Genomic DNA, 16,352 nt, shown 5'->3' with positions numbered 1-16,352 from the left:
GGGCCGCCCCCGTCCCTTCCCCCCCGGCCCCGCTCCTGCCGCCGCCGCCCCCGCCATGGGCGCCAGCGGCTCCAAGTCGCGGGGGCTGTGGCCCTTCGCCACGCCGGCGGCGGGCGGCGGCGGCCCCGAGGGCCCCGGCGGGCAGCAGGCCCTGGCCCGGGCGCGGGCCGCGCGCGCCGCCACCCCCTTCGTGTTCACTCGGCGCGGGTGAGGCGCGGGCGCGGGGGGCGGCTCGGCGGCCACGGGCGGGGGGCTCTGCTGCCGGCCGGCCCCAGCCAGGCACGGCACGGGGGCGGGAGGAGCCGCCGGCAGCGGGTGATGGCTGCAGCTCCCCGGGGAGCGGGACCGGCCCCGGCCCCGGCCCCCGGCCCGCCCGGCAGGCTCTCATCCAGCGCCTCCCCTCTCCTCTCGGCAGCTCCATGTATTACGATGAGGACGGGGACCTTGCTCACGAGTTCTACGAGGAGACAATCGTCACCAAGAACGGGAGGAAGCGCGCCAAGCTGAAGAGGATCCACAAGAACCTGATACCTCAGGTAGTGTACGGGGAAGGATGGGGGAAAGTGAGTGCCAAGCGCCACGGTGACACTTGAAGTCCGGCCTTTACAGGAACCATCTCCCTCGGGGCATGTTTTTCCTGGGAAGGTGGAGGCTCTCTCCTCCTCCCCAGTATCTGCCTCAGAGCCACGATTCCTGTGTGTCCTTGCTCACACCCGTGTCACCTGAGGCTGTGACAGGAAAGGGAGAGCTGGGGCCACCCTCCAGCTGCCTTTTTCGAAGAGAAGCAGTGCCTGAGCCTGTCAGAACTGCCAGGCAGGGGAAGATAGCTCAGCTGGGTGTATGTTGTGGGGCACAGAGTGCCAGGCAGCCCTGCATGGCCATGGAGTCCCCTAACAAGCACCTTCCACGAGGTGTAGGATGTTGTGCTGCCTCAGCCAATGTCATGTCACTGTGGAAGGCCAGGCTCTGTGTTAGCGAGCAGCAGCCAGAGCCCATCAGCTGCTGACATGAGCTTGCATGTCCCCTCCAGCTGCTCAGCAGTGTTGACAGCTCTGTGCTTTGCCCTTCAGCAGAAAAGTCTCCTCTTTAAATAAGCAAGTGGTGTGAAGCTGGGGTTAGGATGTCGAGTGAGGATCATGGTGCAGGGGCAGGAGAGCCTGCATGTAGGAATCCTTTGGGGGCATAAATGGAAAGAGCAGATCAAAATAGGGCTGGAAAGAGCCTCTATAGAAGTCTTCCCGAATTGAGCAGAAAGGCATGGCTGTAATGAGCAGCTGGGGTGAGCTGTCAGTGTACTCTGAGGAGTGGGCAGCCTCTCAGCTGGATGGAACTCCTCTGAGTGCTGAGCAAGCAGTTGTGGATGGAAGGATTTGGTACTGCTTCCTGGGCTGGCATTCTAGCAGAAGCAGGCTTGGCATATGGAACTGAGTCCTCGTTCATGTGTGTTGAAACTCACGCAGTTGGAAAGCTCAGCTGAGCTGGAGCGGGCAGGTACCAGCACTGAACAGTCCTTTGCCAGCACAGGCTTTACTCTGGTTCTGCGGGTGCGGGCCCAGCCCTGAACCCCCACTCCTCCTCTTCCCCAGCCCCCCCAACCTGGTGCTGTCACAGGAGAAGGCTGGGATGGGCCATGGGAACGGTTCCCGTGGCTGGTGTGGAGGGAGCGGCATTCAGCAGCCTTCCCCCTGCACAGAAAGCCGCTTTTCTGTGCGCCAGCTGCCCCGGCTGCGTGCTCTCAGAGAGCTCTTTTCATTCCTCTAAATCCCATGAATGAAAGGTGCCGCATGAAAAGCCCAGGCAGCCAATATCTGCCAGTCACGCACCAGCTGCTGCACGGGCAGTGCCTGGCAGAGCAGCTCCCTCCTTTCTCGCCCTGCCATGTGTGGCAGCCAGCCGTGCCGCCCTCAGCTCTCCAGGGACGAGTGCGAAGGGCAAAGAGCTGGTGCTTTGTGTGCTGCTGCTCAGGCGTACCTGGGCGATTTATGGAGCCTGGTCCCTCCAGCTCCTCCAGGGCACAGTGTTCTCTGACACTGGGTGACTGGCAGGGCTCAAGGATGTTGATTGGCTGTCCCTTCTCCTCACCACTCTGACTCTTCTTTCAGGGCATAGTGAAACTAGAGCATCCTCGCATTCACGTGGATTTCCCAGTGATTATCTGCGAGGTGTGAGTCCCAGACATCGCTGCTGCCCGTGGGTGGGAGGCCCTGCCCCACCACTCCAGCCTCACTGGGCCAGGCTGCATCGTGTTCCCACTGAGGAGGACTCCAGCCGTGTGGCAGGATGGTGGATCTCCCCTCGCCTGGAGGTGAGGCAGGACGGAGCAGGCCTTCGCAGGAGATGCGTGACTGTGCAGCGACTGCTTAAAAACATCCTCGCTTGAGTCAGAAGACTAAAATACCTTTTGTAGCCTCTAGCCGACGTTTGATGGGTAACTGGAACTGCAAACAAGCTGCTGTGATTGAGCTGTGAAAGGGAGAGCAAGCCTGCACTTCTCATCAGAGAGAATCCCCTGCTTCTCAGGTATGCGGCCCAGGGAGAGCCAGGGCACGGTAACACCCTGCCCTGCACCCCGAGGTCCCTGGGGCCCGCAGGTTAGGTGGCCAATGCTGCAGCACCTCCCTTTGACACCAGTGTGATGTGACACTCCCCCATGTGGGTTTGTTGATGGAGGATAAGCAGAGCAGACTGAGGGGTCTCAAAGCACATTGGGCTGGCTGCTGCTCTCCTCTTGGGAAGGGGATGGAGATCAGATGCCACTCTCTTAGACCTCGGTCTCTTCCCCCACTGTGTTTCCCCACTTAGGCCAGTGCTGGGGAGGTTGGCTTTACTGCTGCCTGCTGGAGATCTCTGCAGTCCCTGGCCCCTGCTGGTGGCAGCAAGGTCCCAGCTCTGCAGTGGACTTGCCTCCCCCATTGTCACACTGGCTCCTGCTGAGCGCCGTCCCTCACCTGCTGTGGGGCTGGGCTGCCGGGCAGCTTCCTCAGCCCTGCTGCTGTTTGAACATACCTCCCTGTAGGCTGGGCCTCGACTGAGCCAAGCAGGAAAGGAATCCTGTCTTCCTTCCCTGTGCCCCCGAAACAATCAATTGGTGTACCTGCCACAGCTTGGAAATCTCCCTGGCGATGTGAACTGTGGTTTCTCCCGCATCCCAGCTGGTGGCAGGAGGAGAAATGCAATGCACTTTAAAGGAAGGCTTTCTGCCCCTCCTTGGAAGGTCCTGCTCTTTTCTCCTCTTTCTTCCCACCTAAGAAGGTTGAGGTCTTGGCAGCACCGAAGAACCTCTCAGCCCTGTGTGTGTCCAGCTGCTGGGGGAAAGGCCTGAGCCCAAATGCCCCTTGGCAGCACGAGGAGCCCCTGCCTCCCTGCTCAGCTGTGCCCGGACCGGGCAGGCAGAGGAGGACCGGCAGCAGGCACAGCTTTAAAGTGGGTCAGAGCCTACTCCCCACAGCAGCTAGCTCGGCTTTCCTCCTCTTTCGTTCCAGAACTTATTTACTTTCTAAGCACTTCAGATGTTTGCTACCTCGATTTTTAATTTAAGCTGCTGGCACTTGGCTGCCAGCCCTGTCGGTGTCTACGTTGGATGTATCCATCCCCGCCCGGGCGCGGGGCCACATTCCCAGCTTCGGGGAGATAACAGCGACGTGGCTGTTGCTGTCTTCCTGTCACCACCTCTTCCCTTCACGTCCCTCCACCCGCGGTTCCCATCGACAGGAGCAAGCACACAGGGTGAAATAAATGTGCTGGCTGCCACCAGGCAGGAAGGTGGAAGGGCAGGGCCCATCTACACTGTGATGCTGGGCGCTTCTTTCGACATCTTTTGTTCTGCTTGCTTGAAAGAGTCTTGTCTTAAAACAATCCCTCACTGAAGTGTTTCTTATTTGCACCACCTGCTCTTGAGTTTCTCCCTGGCTGGAGCTCCCTGGGAAGGACATCCCTTGGGCTCCACAGGAGAGCAGGAGCTGCTGTCCCCAGGAAGAGGAGAGAAAACCATGGCCACGCTGTCTGTGCTGCCTTGCCCCATTGCTGTTTGAGGGCACGGGAAGCTGCACCGACCCTGCCTTGGGCATGGGGGAAGGAGGAGGAGGAGGAATGGGGAGAGGGTTGGCGCTGTTTGCCTGCCCCAGTGGGGAGCCCCTCACCTGGCTACCAGCCAAAAATCTGCTGGCAAGGCATGGCCCAAACCCAGGGGAGGGGGCAGAGACTGTGACCAGCTTAGCAAGGATGCTTTTATCCTTTCTGACAGGCTGCCCATCCTTCCCCCAGCATATTAAACATGCGTCTCCAAAACCCATGCCTTCTCCCACTCTTCTACCCCCTCAGAGTGGCAGCGAACCTCTGCAGGTTGCCAACAAGTTGCATCCTTCCCCGCTTCTTCCCAGGCTGGTCCCCACAGCAGCCAGCCCCCAGGACCCCAGCATTCCTGCAGCAGCAGGGCCTTGGGAGCACCTGGAGGGATCTTAAAAATGTGAAGGTCACTGTAAATAGTATCTGTGTCCACTGTGGTGTTGGAGCAAGCAAAAAAAAAAAAAAAAAAGAAAACCACAAAAGTTTTCCTTTTAATTCTATTTTTTTTTTGTACAATTTCTGTGCAACATTGTGCTTTCCTGTGTGGATGTGTAGCCGAATCGTACTCACCGACACTAAGCTCCTTGCTCCTCTAGTGTGTGGGTAGGACCCATGGGTTTGGGAAATGTACACTACTTCTGGTCCTTCCTCCCAGTGCATCTGTCCACTTTTGTTAAATTTCAATAAAATTATTTGTAGAGCCCACAGGTCCCAGAGCTGTCTTACTGGGGAAGGAAGATGTACCTGAGGGAGGGTGGACTTTGAGCCCCCCGTTTTTTCGGGAAGGGTGTGTTTGTGCATGTGTGGCCGAGCTGATGGTGAAGGACCCCCGAGTCACAGCAATTTCCAGGTTCTCCAGTTGGCACATGGGACTGGCAGGAGTTGGTGGCTGTGCCAGGCTGTGACTCTCTACTTGTAGCTGCCGTAACAGCTTTTAAATGTGTAACTAATGTGAAGTATATGTAATTTCCTTGTTCATTCCCGAGGGCTGGAGCTGAGGCCTCTCCTCCCTTGTGGGGACGGAGGTGTGAGGACCCAGGGTTCGCAGCAGCCTAGCTTGAAGCTGACTCTTCCATGGCTCCGCCCGAGCCCCGCGGGGGGGAGGATCCGCCTGTCCGCTCCTTCCTCGCCTGCCAAATCAGTGCCTCATTCATCACGGGGGCCTGACGTTCTGGAGCCGGCGTGACTCTGCCGGGATGTCCCCCGAGCATTGCCGGCTGTCCGTGGGGCAAGTGTGATCTCACTTTGTTCCCCACGTCCTATCCCCAACAGCCCTGCAAGTGTTTTCCTGCAGCCACCGTCACTTCTCATCATTTCCTCCTCGCAGGCCGGCTCGGAAATGAGCCGCTGATGAGAGCTGTCATGAGAGTGAGAGGTGCAGTGTGTGGTGCCAGCCCTCCAGCCTCGGCGGGGTGAGGCTGTGGCCCGTTCATGCGCAGGGACCGAGCCCCAGGAGGGATGGAGGGATCCTGGTGGCTTAGAAAGGGACCGGGTGGCTGCGCAGGGTGGTACAGTCGGCAAGATTACGCAAGGCGGTGGCTGTGGCTCTGTGGTTCCGTGGCCGTCTCTGTGTCTGCCAGGGCCACCACCGTCCCCTCCTGCTGCCAGTGGGGCAGGGCCATGCCCAGAGCCCCCAACCCAGGGCAAAGGCAGGTGCTGACGTCCCCTTCTGGCTTCATGTCTGCTCCATTCCCAAGCTGACCTCCTCTCACACCTAGCCCAGACCTGACTGGCACGAGTGGCTGTGACTCATGTCCCGTTATCTTTATCTACCATCCGTGAGGGATTCCCATCCTCCTGCTGCCTGCCTGGAGCAGCTTGCCTGCTCAGCTCGCCCTGGTTGCTGTCTGCTGCTGCCATCCCACACCCCTTTACACTCTGGAAATGACTTGGAATGATCTCTTGCTTGGTAGGGCAAGGGGAGGCTGGACCTGCCCAGCTGCCCCTTCCCAAAAGCAAGTCTTACCTGTGGGAAGGAAGGAGGGAAAGGTGATGCTCCCACTGAGGGGACAGCAGTGAGAATTTGCGTCACACTGAGGACTTCCAGCCCTCCCAGCAGTGGAAATCTGTGACCCCTCCAGCCACCCCACTGCCGGTGGGGCTGGATAACTTTGCATGAGGAGGATGGAAAATTTTAGCTGTTGGCGAAGGGAGCCTGTTTACTGCCCAGAGGGGAAGGGCAGCGCCTGCAGCACTGGGACTTCTTGGCTCCCTGCAATCTCTCCCAAGGGTTTTGGCAGCCAACGCCCGGCCAGCGGCTGACCTTCCCAGCCCCTCTCCCAGCCAGTGCCTGGCATTGCCCACAGGTCAGGCTGAGCTGTGGGGTGCAGCACGGATTTGGAGTGGCCGGCCTGGATGCACTGCCCATCCCTAGCAGGGCTGTCCCCTCTCCATGGAAGCTTCACCACAAAAGCTGACACCTAAGTGGTGCCACTAACTGGAGCCAGCTGCGGGTGCCTGCGGCCAGGGCTTGGTGAGGCACCAGGAGCTGACACCGAACAATGCTGGGCTTGGTGCTCCCGCCTGATCCTTAGGGAGCTGGCGGGTGGCTGGGGAGCACTTCCGTAGATTCAATCCCTCTTCCTTCCCCTGTCAGCCCCGGCACACCCTCGCAGTCTGGCGCTTCCTGCGCGGGGCACCCCCGTGGCCCTCAGCCCAATGGGGCCAGCCCTGGCCAGAGCCGGTGAGGGACAGGCAGCACATGAGGACTGCCACATGCCACACGGCTGGTCCCCGAGCCCTGCCTGTCCTGAGGGGACCAGCTGGAGCCTCAGCAGTGCTCTGGGAAGGAAGGCGCCCCAGCCCTGTTCCACCCATGGCCCCCCTTGTCCTCTCCAGGCAGGAAACCCACGGGGCCATGGCTGAGTCAGCAGCACCGATTGCCCTAGCCCTGCACAGGATGTCCTGTCCGGCACAGCACCGCCCTGGGGTCAGCACCGGCCTGGGGACTCTGCTGCTGCAGGGACACTGCTCTTCTGCTGTCACCACCACCTTGACACCAGCATTCTGGCTTGCCAGCACTCTGGAGTCACCACCACTGTAGGATCACCAGCTTTTTAGGGACAACATGATCCTCACACACCACCCTGGGGTCACCACCATTCCAGAGTCCCCACTTGGGAGTGATGATGATCCTGGGGACAGCACCGCGCGGGGGTCGCTCTGGTTTTGGAGTGACCGCTCCCCAGGGCAGCGCCAGCCCCGGCGCCAGCCGCAGCAGCCCGCTGGGGACGGTCCCGTCCCGCGGCCACCGCGGCCGGGGCGCCTCGGCCGCCTCAGCCCCGCTCCCCCGCCGGCCGTGGCGCCCCCTGCCGGCGCCCACCGCGGCCCCGCCCCGCCCCCTTCCGCCGCGTGGGGGGGGCGGGTCCTCCCGGGCCGTACCAATCGCGGCGGGACAGGGCATGAGTCCCCGGCGCCCGGTGCCCGGTACCGCGTCCCACGGAGGTGTGTGTGTGCAGCGGGGCTCCGCCGCCGTCGGGAGCCCGGGGCCCGCGATAGTCGGTGCCGCCGGCCCGGCGCGGCGCGGGCGGGGCGCGGGGGCGGGGCCGGCGCCCCCGCGGGTGGTGCGTGCCGGAAGGTTTAAAAGCGGCGGCGGGGGGGCGGCGGCGGTGCCGGAGGAGCCCGCGGCGGGGGATGGCCTGAGGCGCGGTGAGAGCCGCGCGGGGAGCGGGAGCGGAGCGGGGCCGCCGGGGGCCGCGCCCCGGCGCTTTGTCTGCCCGGCTCGAACAAAGGCAGCGCCGCGCCGGCACCCGGGGGAGCACGGGCGGGCGAAGCCGCTCGGGACCGGGATTCCCGAGAAGCAGCCCTCAAACGGGGCTCTGCCCGCACACCTCGGAGCTCTCTGCCCCGGGAGGAGACTTGGATCAGGTCTGCCGTGGGGGGTGCGGGCAGATCGGCCGCTGCCTGCACCCCCTCCTGCCGGCCCCCCTTTCTGACTCTGTTCTCCCGCCGCCTCCAGGTCCTGTCGGGCAGGATGCGCGGGGGCTGCGCGGCGGCGGTGGCTGTTCCCTGGCTGGCTCTGCTGGCCTTGGCCCGGCAGCCCCCCGAGAAGCCGTCGGCCGCCCCCCATCTCACCCGCCGGCCCTTCCTGGTGGCTTGGAATGTGCCCACCCAGGACTGCAAACCCCGCTTCCAGGTGTCGTTCGACTTCAGCATCTTCGACCTGTACGCCTCCCCCAACGAGGGCTTCGTGGGGCAGAACCTCACCATTTTCTACAAGGAACGCCTGGGACTCTACCCCTACTACACCCGCCAAGGTGTGGCCGTCAATGGTGGTGTCCCCCAGAACAGCAGCCTGTCCGAGCACCTCGCCCGCCTCCAGGAGGGCATCAATAAGTACATCCGCTCATCCACCAAGGAAGGGCTGGCCATCATCGACTGGGAGGAGTGGCGTCCCGTCTGGGCTCGCAACTGGAAGCCCAAGGATATCTACCGGGAGGCGTCCCAGGAACTGGTGTTACAGCGTCAGCCCACCTGGCCCCCTGAGAAGGTGAACAAGCAGGCAGCGTTTGAGTTTGAGTCGGCTGCCCAGGAGTTCATGGTGAGAACCCTACGCAAGGCCAAGAGCTTCCGACCCAAACAGCTCTGGGGGTTCTACCTCTTCCCTGACTGCTACAACCACGACTACAGCAAGAACAAGGAGAGCTACACCGGGCAGTGCCCAGATGTGGAGAAATCTCGCAATGACCAGCTGAAGTGGCTGTGGAAGGAGAGCATGGCGCTCTACCCCTCCATCTACCTCGACCCGCTCCTGGACTCCACTCCGAACAGCCGCAAGTTTGTGCGGGCGCGGGTGATGGAGGCCATGCGCATCTCGCAGAAGCACCACGATGACTACTCCCTACCTGTCTTTGTCTACACCCGGCCCACCTACATCCGCAAGCTGAATGTGCTCAGCCAGGTAGGGCTGTACCACTGGGACGTCCTCACTCCAAACCCCGGGCATCTGGGCTTTGGGGTCAGCTGAGGTGGTTCCTCTGTCTGTGCATCGCACCTTGCTCCCATGGAGTAGGGTGGCTCTGGAGGCTGGTGTTGGCACTCATGGTGTTACTGGCACCCCATGGTTTGACTGTTTCCATGTGATGGGAAGCAGCACATTTGGCACGGGGCTGGCAGCTGACCCCAGGGAGCAGGAGGGGTGCTTCCTTTCCTAGGACCTACAGCTCAGCCCCTGTCTGGGCCGGATGATGGGTTGCCATAAATTGTTTCCCTTATGGATGGATGTCTGGCAGCAGGACTGGCACCAATGGTGATTATCTCCAGGGAAGTGCCTGGGGTGTACTGAAGGACTCAGGTCCTGGCAGCTGGAGCCCTGGGGTGTGTGAGCCCACAGCTCTGTGCTGTGCTGGCTTAGCCCCTGAGGAGGAGGGCAGTATTGGGAAGCCTTGTCCCCCAGTTGTTGGGACAGTCCCTTTTCCCTGGAGCGGGGATTGGGTCCCTGGTCCTGCAGTAGACACTTTGGAGCACACTGTGCTGGGGCTGTGGGTGCTGCATGGGCTCTGTGGGTGCTAAGCGGACCGTGTTCCCACAGGCGGACCTGATCTCCACCATCGGAGAGAGTGCAGCACTGGGTGCAGCTGGGGCCATTTTGTGGGGTGATGCAGTTGACACCAGAAACCGGGTAAGTTTGGGGTCAGTGTGGGAGGTAGATGGGTGGAGGGATCACCTGCCCCAGGGGCGGACCAGTGGCTGAGCTGTCCTCTCCATCCAAGTTACTTCTCCCTGGGTCACACCTTGGTGCTTCCCTTTCCCTAGGAGTTGTGCCAGTTCATGAAAAACTACCTGGAGGGGGACCTGGGACGCTATGTTGTGAATGTCACGACAGCAGCAGAGCTCTGCAGCACGACGCTGTGCCAGGGCCGGGGTCGCTGCCTGCGCCAGGACAGCCACGCCGATGTCTTCCTCCACCTCAACTCTACCAGCTTCCAGCTGCGGCGCCGGGATGCTGACCACCCCGAGCGCCCCCTCTTCTGGGCCGAGGGCCAGCTCTCCTCTGCTGACGTACTCTTCCTACGGACCCACTTTCACTGCCACTGCTACCAGGGCTGGCAGGGCAGTGGCTGCCAGACACGCGCTGGCCCCCGCAGCGATGCCCCTGGCCCTTTGGCACCGCTGGGACTTGGGGTGCTGTTGCTGCTTGCAAGCTGGTGCTACCCGCCCCTGGACTGAGCTGTCCCTTTCTCTGGTGGTGTAGGAGGAGCCTATTTAAGATATTCCTACCCTGCCTGGGAGGCAGCTAATTATGGAGGGCTGTCCCTCACTGTGGTGGTGTGGGGGAAGAGCTCTGTGGTTGCCCCAATTCTACTCAGCCTGCTGCAGTGCAGGTGCCCTTCATGGGGATGGGGTAGGAGGGGAACCCCTCTCCTGTTGTAAGGAGAGGGATGGGGGCAAGAGGGACACGGGGGCGGGGAGCGGGTGCTGCGTGGTGCTGATCCCCCGTGTGCTGCCCCACACTGAAGTGCTTTACCTCGAATAAAGCTGAGTCAAACCGAGAGGTTTGGGCTGATTTGGGCAAGGCGGGCACACGGGTCACTCAACTCGCGGACACAGCCGCCGGGTCGGGGCGGCCGGGAGCGGTGTGTGGTGGCATGCAGCTCGGGGAAAGCCCTGCTGTGCTGGGAGCTGCCCCGCGGCGCCGCAGCCGCTCGGGGAAGGGGCTGGAGGGGCCCGTGGGGCCGGAGCCGCGTGGGCAGCCACGGCCGGGCCACCCACGTGGAGGCGGCGTGCGGCCCCGCCCCGGCCCCGCCTCCAGCGGGATTCCCCGCGTGGCCCGGCCCCCGGCCCCGGGCAGTGTCCGGGATGCGGGGCCGGAGCTCCCAGCACCGGGATCGCGTGGGGACACCGTGCTGTGCGCCACGGCCGAGGGTAGGTTCAGCCCCGCGGGGCCGGGGACGGCCCTGGGCCGCGCCCGCCCCTGAGCTGCGCTGTCCCGTGCCACGAGTGTCCCCCAGCGGTGCCCTGGCGTGGCTCCCTGTTCCCGACACTGCCCCGCCCCGCCTCTGCCCGTGCAGCCTCTCCGGCCACTGCCCTGTCCTGAAGCGCGCCCGTGGGCGTGGAGCGGCCTCGCGTGGCACAGCCACCTCCCCGCCCACCGCCTTGGCTGCAGTGAGAGCCCCCGTGCCGTGCTCTCTGTGGCCGCTGTCCTGTGCTGGGGGTGTCCCCAGGCCGTGCCTTTCTGTGCCTCCTGGCCCCACACGTGAGTGGCCCCGGGCCGTGCCCTCCTGCGGCTGCGGTGCCCACGCGGGAGTGTCCCCTGCCACCGCGGGCCGTGTCGCGCCGGGTCCTGCCCGGTGCCGTGGGCTCCCCCGGCAGTGCCCCCCTCCCGCCAGGGAACGGCCGTCCTCTCCACTTGGCGAGCGGCGCCCGCCCGGCGCAGCCCCGTCTATCACCGTGACCTTCGTCCCCCGCCCCGTCCGTGTCTGTTTTGTCTTTCCATCGCCGGCCAGTCATAGGATGTTGACTCGGCACATTCCTTCCAGCCCAGCCCGCCGCCGCCGCTCATAAGGCGCGGCTGACGCTGCTGTCCCACTCCGGGGCTGCTCTGCTGGGCTCCAGCTGCTGATAAATTCGGGGACTTTGAGGAGGTGGAGGAGGTGACGCTGGCTGACCGGCACCGCTTAGGAACGGAGGTGTGGATTAATGCCGGTCCTGACTTGGGGATAAAAGCTTCAAGGTCTCGGTTCTACCCAGGCAGCTCCAGAACTCACCCTGAGCACACCGGCATCATGGCATCAGCGTGGTCCTGCTGGGTCCTCCTGCTGCTCCTGCCTGCCCTGACCCACGCTGGAGGGCCTGGTCCTGTCCTCGTCAACCGCCCCTTTGTCACCATCTGGAACATCCCCACTGAGCGCTGCGCCGAGAAGTACAATGTCTCCCTCAGCCTGGAGGTCTTTGATGTGTTGGCCAATGACCAGCAGTCCTTCACTGGGCAGGACATCACCCTCTTCTACAGCGACAAGATAGGTCTCTTCCCCTACTACACACCTGAGGGGGTGCCAGTGAATGGGGGGCTCCCCCAAAATGCCAGCCTGGAGGCTCACATCCACCAGGCCACCCAGGACATCAAGGTGACCCTGCCCAGCCCTGACTACAGTGGGCTGGCTGTCATCGACTGGGAGAAGTGGCGCCCACTGTGGATCCGCAACTGGGACTCCATGGAGATCTACCAGCAGAAGTCGGAGGAGCTGGTGCAGCAGCAGCACCCGCAGTGGCCTCCCAAGGAGGTGGAGGAGATGGCCAAGCAGCAGTTTGAGAAGAGCGCCTGCGATTTCATGAACGAGACCCTGTGGCTGGGCAAGAGCCTCCGTCCCAGTGCCTACTGGGGCTTCTATGGTTTCCCCGACTGCTACAACAATGACTTTGATAGCCTGCCCTACAACGGGACGTGCCCAGATGTGGAGCAGCAGAGGAACCAGAATCTCTCCTGGCTCTGGAAGGGCAGCCAGGCACTCTACCCCAGCATCTACCTGCCCCTCCGCCTCAATGGCACCAACAAGGTTCTTGCCTACGTCCGGCACCGCGTGGCCGAGGCTCTTGCTGTCCAGCAGGGAATCCTTGACAGCGGCATCCCCGTCCTGCCTTACTCCCAGATCGCCTTCGAGCGCACTCTGGACTTCCTTTCCCAGGTGATGGAGATGTGGGGATAGTGGGCACCTCTTGGGCCGATGGGCTGGCACCAGGGAGTCTTTATCTCTGCTGGGGCTATGTGGGGGCTCTGTGCTGACTTCTTCTCTCCCCATGGGTGCAGGAGGACCTGATGAACACCATCGGGGAGAGCGCAGCTCAGGGTGCTGCTGGCATCATCCTCTGGGGCAGCCTGAACTACAGCACCTCCAAGGTGAGTGCAGATGGTGGCATCAGGTCCCTGTCAGCAGGGACCCCCAGTTCCTCAGCTGTGCAGGGCTGTGACACCGAATGCCATTGCAGGAGATGTGCCTGAGGCTGAAGGACTACGTGGAGGGGCCCCTGGGCCACTACATCGTCAATGTGACGGCCGGCGCTGACCTGTGCAGCCAGACCCTGTGCTCTGGCCGGGGCCGCTGCGTGCGCCAGGACAAGCAGCAGGGCTACCTCCACCTGGACCCCTCCCGCTTCACCATCGACCTGCGTGCTGGCAAGCCCTGGCTGGTGGCTCAGAGCCTGGAGCCTGGGGAGGACATCTCCAAACTGGCCAAGGAGTTCAGCTGCCAGTGCTATGACAAGTGGCAGGGACCCCGCTGTGACACCCAGGGCTTTGCCAAGTGACCCCCGCACAATCCTCCCCCACTGAGGACCCTGGGGCAGACAGGGTGACACTACCTCAGCACCCTTGCCATAGGGTTGAGAACCTTAATGTGGGACTCTTAATAAAACCAGAAAGCACCAGCAAGTGTCTCCTTGTCTTCTGCTGCAGCACATTTTGGGGTGGCAGGATCTTCCTGCAACACCAGTGCTGCCTTGTGATGCTGCCAAGGGCTGTCCTTTGGGCTGGGAGCTTGGCAGGTAGTGCCTCAGAGAAACCACAAGGAAAAAGGAAAATCTATGGGAAAAGACATAGGAAGAGGGGATGATGGGGGAAGAGGATGAGAAATGGAAGAATGATGGGGAATGGCCAAAGAGTGGAGGCAAAGGGGGCGAGAAGGATGTGATTGTGTGGCTGTAGTTGAGGGAGGGTGTGCTCCAACCCCTCACCGTGCACAGAGGAGTGGCCTGAAACCAATACCTCCACTTTGATTTTCCCCTGGATAAACATATGCAAAGCAGTTAAGCCCAGAAATGATATGCAAAACCACTGATTTCTGTAACCCAGGCTACAGACTTAACTGTACCTATCTCAAAGCAGTTGGGAGAAGGCATGAAACCCTGGCGAGCTGAGACAAAGAGGGATGTTGATACTGGGGTGGGGAAATCACATGCACATTTATCTGATTTTAGGCTTCAATTCAGATCTGAATTTTTGGGACTGCAATGCATGGCACTCTGCGTGTACTGGGGACTTCCAATGCTGCACCCTTAATTTTTAAGCTGGTTGGTGTAAATCATTGCAGAGGTACTACATTTCTTATGTTCACTTCTTATTACATTGAGGAGGATCTGAGAAGATACCACTGGAAACATAATTAGGCCTTTGGATTCCCTAGTCACAGCTTTCAGAAACATACACTGTGTTATTTCCAAGCTCTTTGAAAATCTGGGGGCTCCTGAAAAAAATTAGTCATAATTGGATTTTGGCCCAGAATTAATAGTTTTATCTAATTCTTATAGAGATATCTTGGTAAATGTTGTATGTTAATATTGGAAACAACATTATCTTAGTATTTTTTGTATGTGAAATGTGATTTAACTTAAATGAGCACTCAAACACGCTCCTCCCAAGCTACAGGAAATTTGATATTTGCCCTGTATTAAATGCTGAAATGGAAAGCAAAGTTCACCTTGCTACTCACACAAAGAAAATTACCATGAATTTCAAGTCCTCCTTATGCCTGGAAGGGATCAGAACTGTGTGCTTGTAACTTCAGGTAATTTAATATGCTTCAAATATTTAGCTACTGGTGCCTAACTGGGGGCTGGTCTGTGGTTCTCCTGGACAGTATTATCTCAATCCATTAACCAAACTAAGCACTGAGGTGGGCATCAGGAAAGAGACATTTCCTTAGGAGCTGCAGAGGCTCTGGCACTGTCAGAAGCCACTTAAGCCCTGCAGAAACCCTGTCTCCAGGTGTGAGTTTTTGGCTTTTCTTAAAGAAAAATAAGGCTGGGAAGTGACAGACTTCCCTTATTTCTTGAAACAGCTCCTTTTCTTGTTATTGAAATAATGCAAACTTAGGCATGAATGCAGTTTGCCACTTTCAAATAATAGCTTTGAATGTGTGAGAGGATTTGCTTTATTCATCCTACTTACTGCAGCTCTTCTGTCCTTGCCCCTCACACTGTATCTAAAACCACCCAAGACACTGGATTTCATGTAATTCAGCTTGTCTTGCTCTAGACTCTGAGGAATGGAGACTAGAAAGGCGCTGCATGTGGTGCCAGCAGACAGTGTGGAAGCACTGAACATCTGCTGGGTTGTTTTTTCCAGGTCTGCAAACCTGTCCATGTGTGGAGCTGTGCAAACGCAGCCTGCTGGAGCCAGCCCACGCTCGGCTGGGGTGTGCTGGAGAGCAGCCAGCAGCAGTCCAGGCACGGGCCTTTGTGTGGGTCACATTTCTGCCTCTCCTGGGATGTGCTCACCGTGTTGTCACAGCAGCTCCTGTTTTCCATGCTCTGGGTGACTGACAAACCTGCTGTGTGCAGAGCTTGCTTGTCCACTGCATTACAGGCTTCACACTAAATCAATTTCTAGGCTTTTTCCATGTGCTGCTCTAAGAAGTGAGGGAAGACGGTCACTTAGAACTGTTCTTACATTGCCAGGTTTTTCATTTCAATGGCTCATTATTTTTTGTCTGCATTGCTTAAGCCTCATAGCTCCACAAATAATCCTAAGTATTTACCATAGTTAACTATCCCAAACAGATAGAATGGAACTGCTGAGTGCTCTGAAGATAGAGCGAATGAAGATACTTGTAGTGAGGAGCCTTTAAATGCTCTGATATAACCAGAAAATGAGTAGTTCAGCTGAAGGGTAAGGTGTAGATTAAGTCTTGCATAAAACAGATGGAAGGAAGCCCTTCCAAGCAATTCACAGGTTTTTAAAATACAAACAAGAAATCAGTGGCCTGTTATTTTCGTAATAAGAAAAGTTCTAATCTGCCTTGTTTCTCTTACTAAAAAAACTCAGAATCTGTATAGAGAGATATTTCCCACGTTGTTAGAAATCAGTTTAGTCTGACACTAAGACATTGTTTTCAGTTTTGTCTTGGATTAACAGCCCACACCTATGGTTAGATGACCAAGGAGGTGATGTATTTTGAGACTCTAGAAGTTGTTTTAGAACCCCATTAGCTATCATTTGCTGCCGTATTTCACTTCACCCAAAGATCTGGACTGAAGCCATTAAACTAAAATTGGGAGTATGTGAAGCAGGCCCTTCCAGACCACTTCTGCATCTCTTCCAGCTGGATGCTGAGCTTCTCCTGATTTTCAAGTACAAACCTGTCTTGGAAGAAATAAATCCTTCCCAAAAGCAGATCACAGCAACTGTATATTTTGAAATTAAAGAGATGGCATGTGAGTCTTTAAAATGCCCTTTAATCCATTTGCATTGCAGCAGAGGCTTGTGGCACACAGGGCTGGTCACTCAGAGCTCAGGCTGCTTCGTGGGTGTGCAAACACACGGCAGCTCAAAGGCAGAGAGGAGGGCTGGGTGC

General features: G+C 59.2%; 3 protein-coding genes across 6 annotated transcripts; all 3 read left to right on the top strand.

Annotated features, from left to right (window-relative positions):
• Positions 1–34: 34 nt before the first annotated feature.
• On the top strand, positions 35–4,768 carry TUSC2 (tumor suppressor 2, mitochondrial calcium regulator). The gene is made up of 3 exons (XM_021529136.3): positions 35–207; positions 416–536; positions 2,103–4,768. Exons 1-3 carry the CDS (start codon positions 56–58, stop codon positions 2,166–2,168), a joined length of 339 nt encoding a protein of 112 aa, XP_021384811.1. The 5' UTR covers positions 35–55; the 3' UTR covers positions 2,169–4,768.
• A 2,643-nt stretch (positions 4,769–7,411) lies between these two features.
• Positions 7,412–10,556, top strand: HYAL2 (hyaluronidase 2). 3 transcript variants are annotated; one of them, XM_085590671.1, is made up of 4 exons: positions 7,412–7,509; positions 8,024–8,965; positions 9,596–9,685; positions 9,820–10,556. In XM_085590671.1, the coding sequence occupies exons 2-4, from the start codon at positions 8,039–8,041 to the stop codon at positions 10,231–10,233; spliced, it is 1,431 nt and encodes a 476-aa protein (XP_085446797.1). In that variant the 5' UTR covers positions 7,412–7,509; positions 8,024–8,038; the 3' UTR covers positions 10,234–10,556. The 3 variants fall into 3 exon arrangements, with proteins under 3 accessions (XP_085446797.1, XP_021384896.1, XP_021384897.1); XM_021529221.3 differs by lacking the exon at positions 7,412–7,509 and adding an exon at positions 7,673–7,713; XM_021529222.4 differs by lacking the exon at positions 7,412–7,509 and having other exon boundaries at positions 7,773–8,965.
• A 252-nt stretch (positions 10,557–10,808) lies between these two features.
• HYAL1 (hyaluronidase 1) lies at positions 10,809–13,428 on the top strand. 2 transcript variants are annotated; one of them, XM_021529219.3, is made up of 4 exons: positions 10,809–10,929; positions 11,755–12,689; positions 12,812–12,901; positions 12,991–13,428. In XM_021529219.3, exons 2-4 carry the CDS (start codon positions 11,790–11,792, stop codon positions 13,306–13,308), a joined length of 1,308 nt encoding a protein of 435 aa, XP_021384894.2. In that variant the 5' UTR covers positions 10,809–10,929; positions 11,755–11,789; the 3' UTR covers positions 13,309–13,428. The 2 variants fall into 2 exon arrangements, with proteins under 2 accessions (XP_021384894.2, XP_085446796.1); XM_085590670.1 differs by lacking the exon at positions 10,809–10,929 and having other exon boundaries at positions 11,592–12,689.
• The last annotated feature ends 2,924 nt before the right edge of the window (positions 13,429–16,352 follow it).

Source organism: Lonchura striata, chromosome 12, assembly GCF_050655825.1.
Source record: "Lonchura striata isolate lonStrDom1 chromosome 12, ASM5065582v1, whole genome shotgun sequence".
Taxonomy (NCBI): domain Eukaryota; kingdom Metazoa; phylum Chordata; class Aves; order Passeriformes; family Estrildidae; genus Lonchura; species Lonchura striata.
Note: the sequence above shows the minus strand (reverse complement) of the source record. Positions and strands in the feature narration are given on the sequence as shown.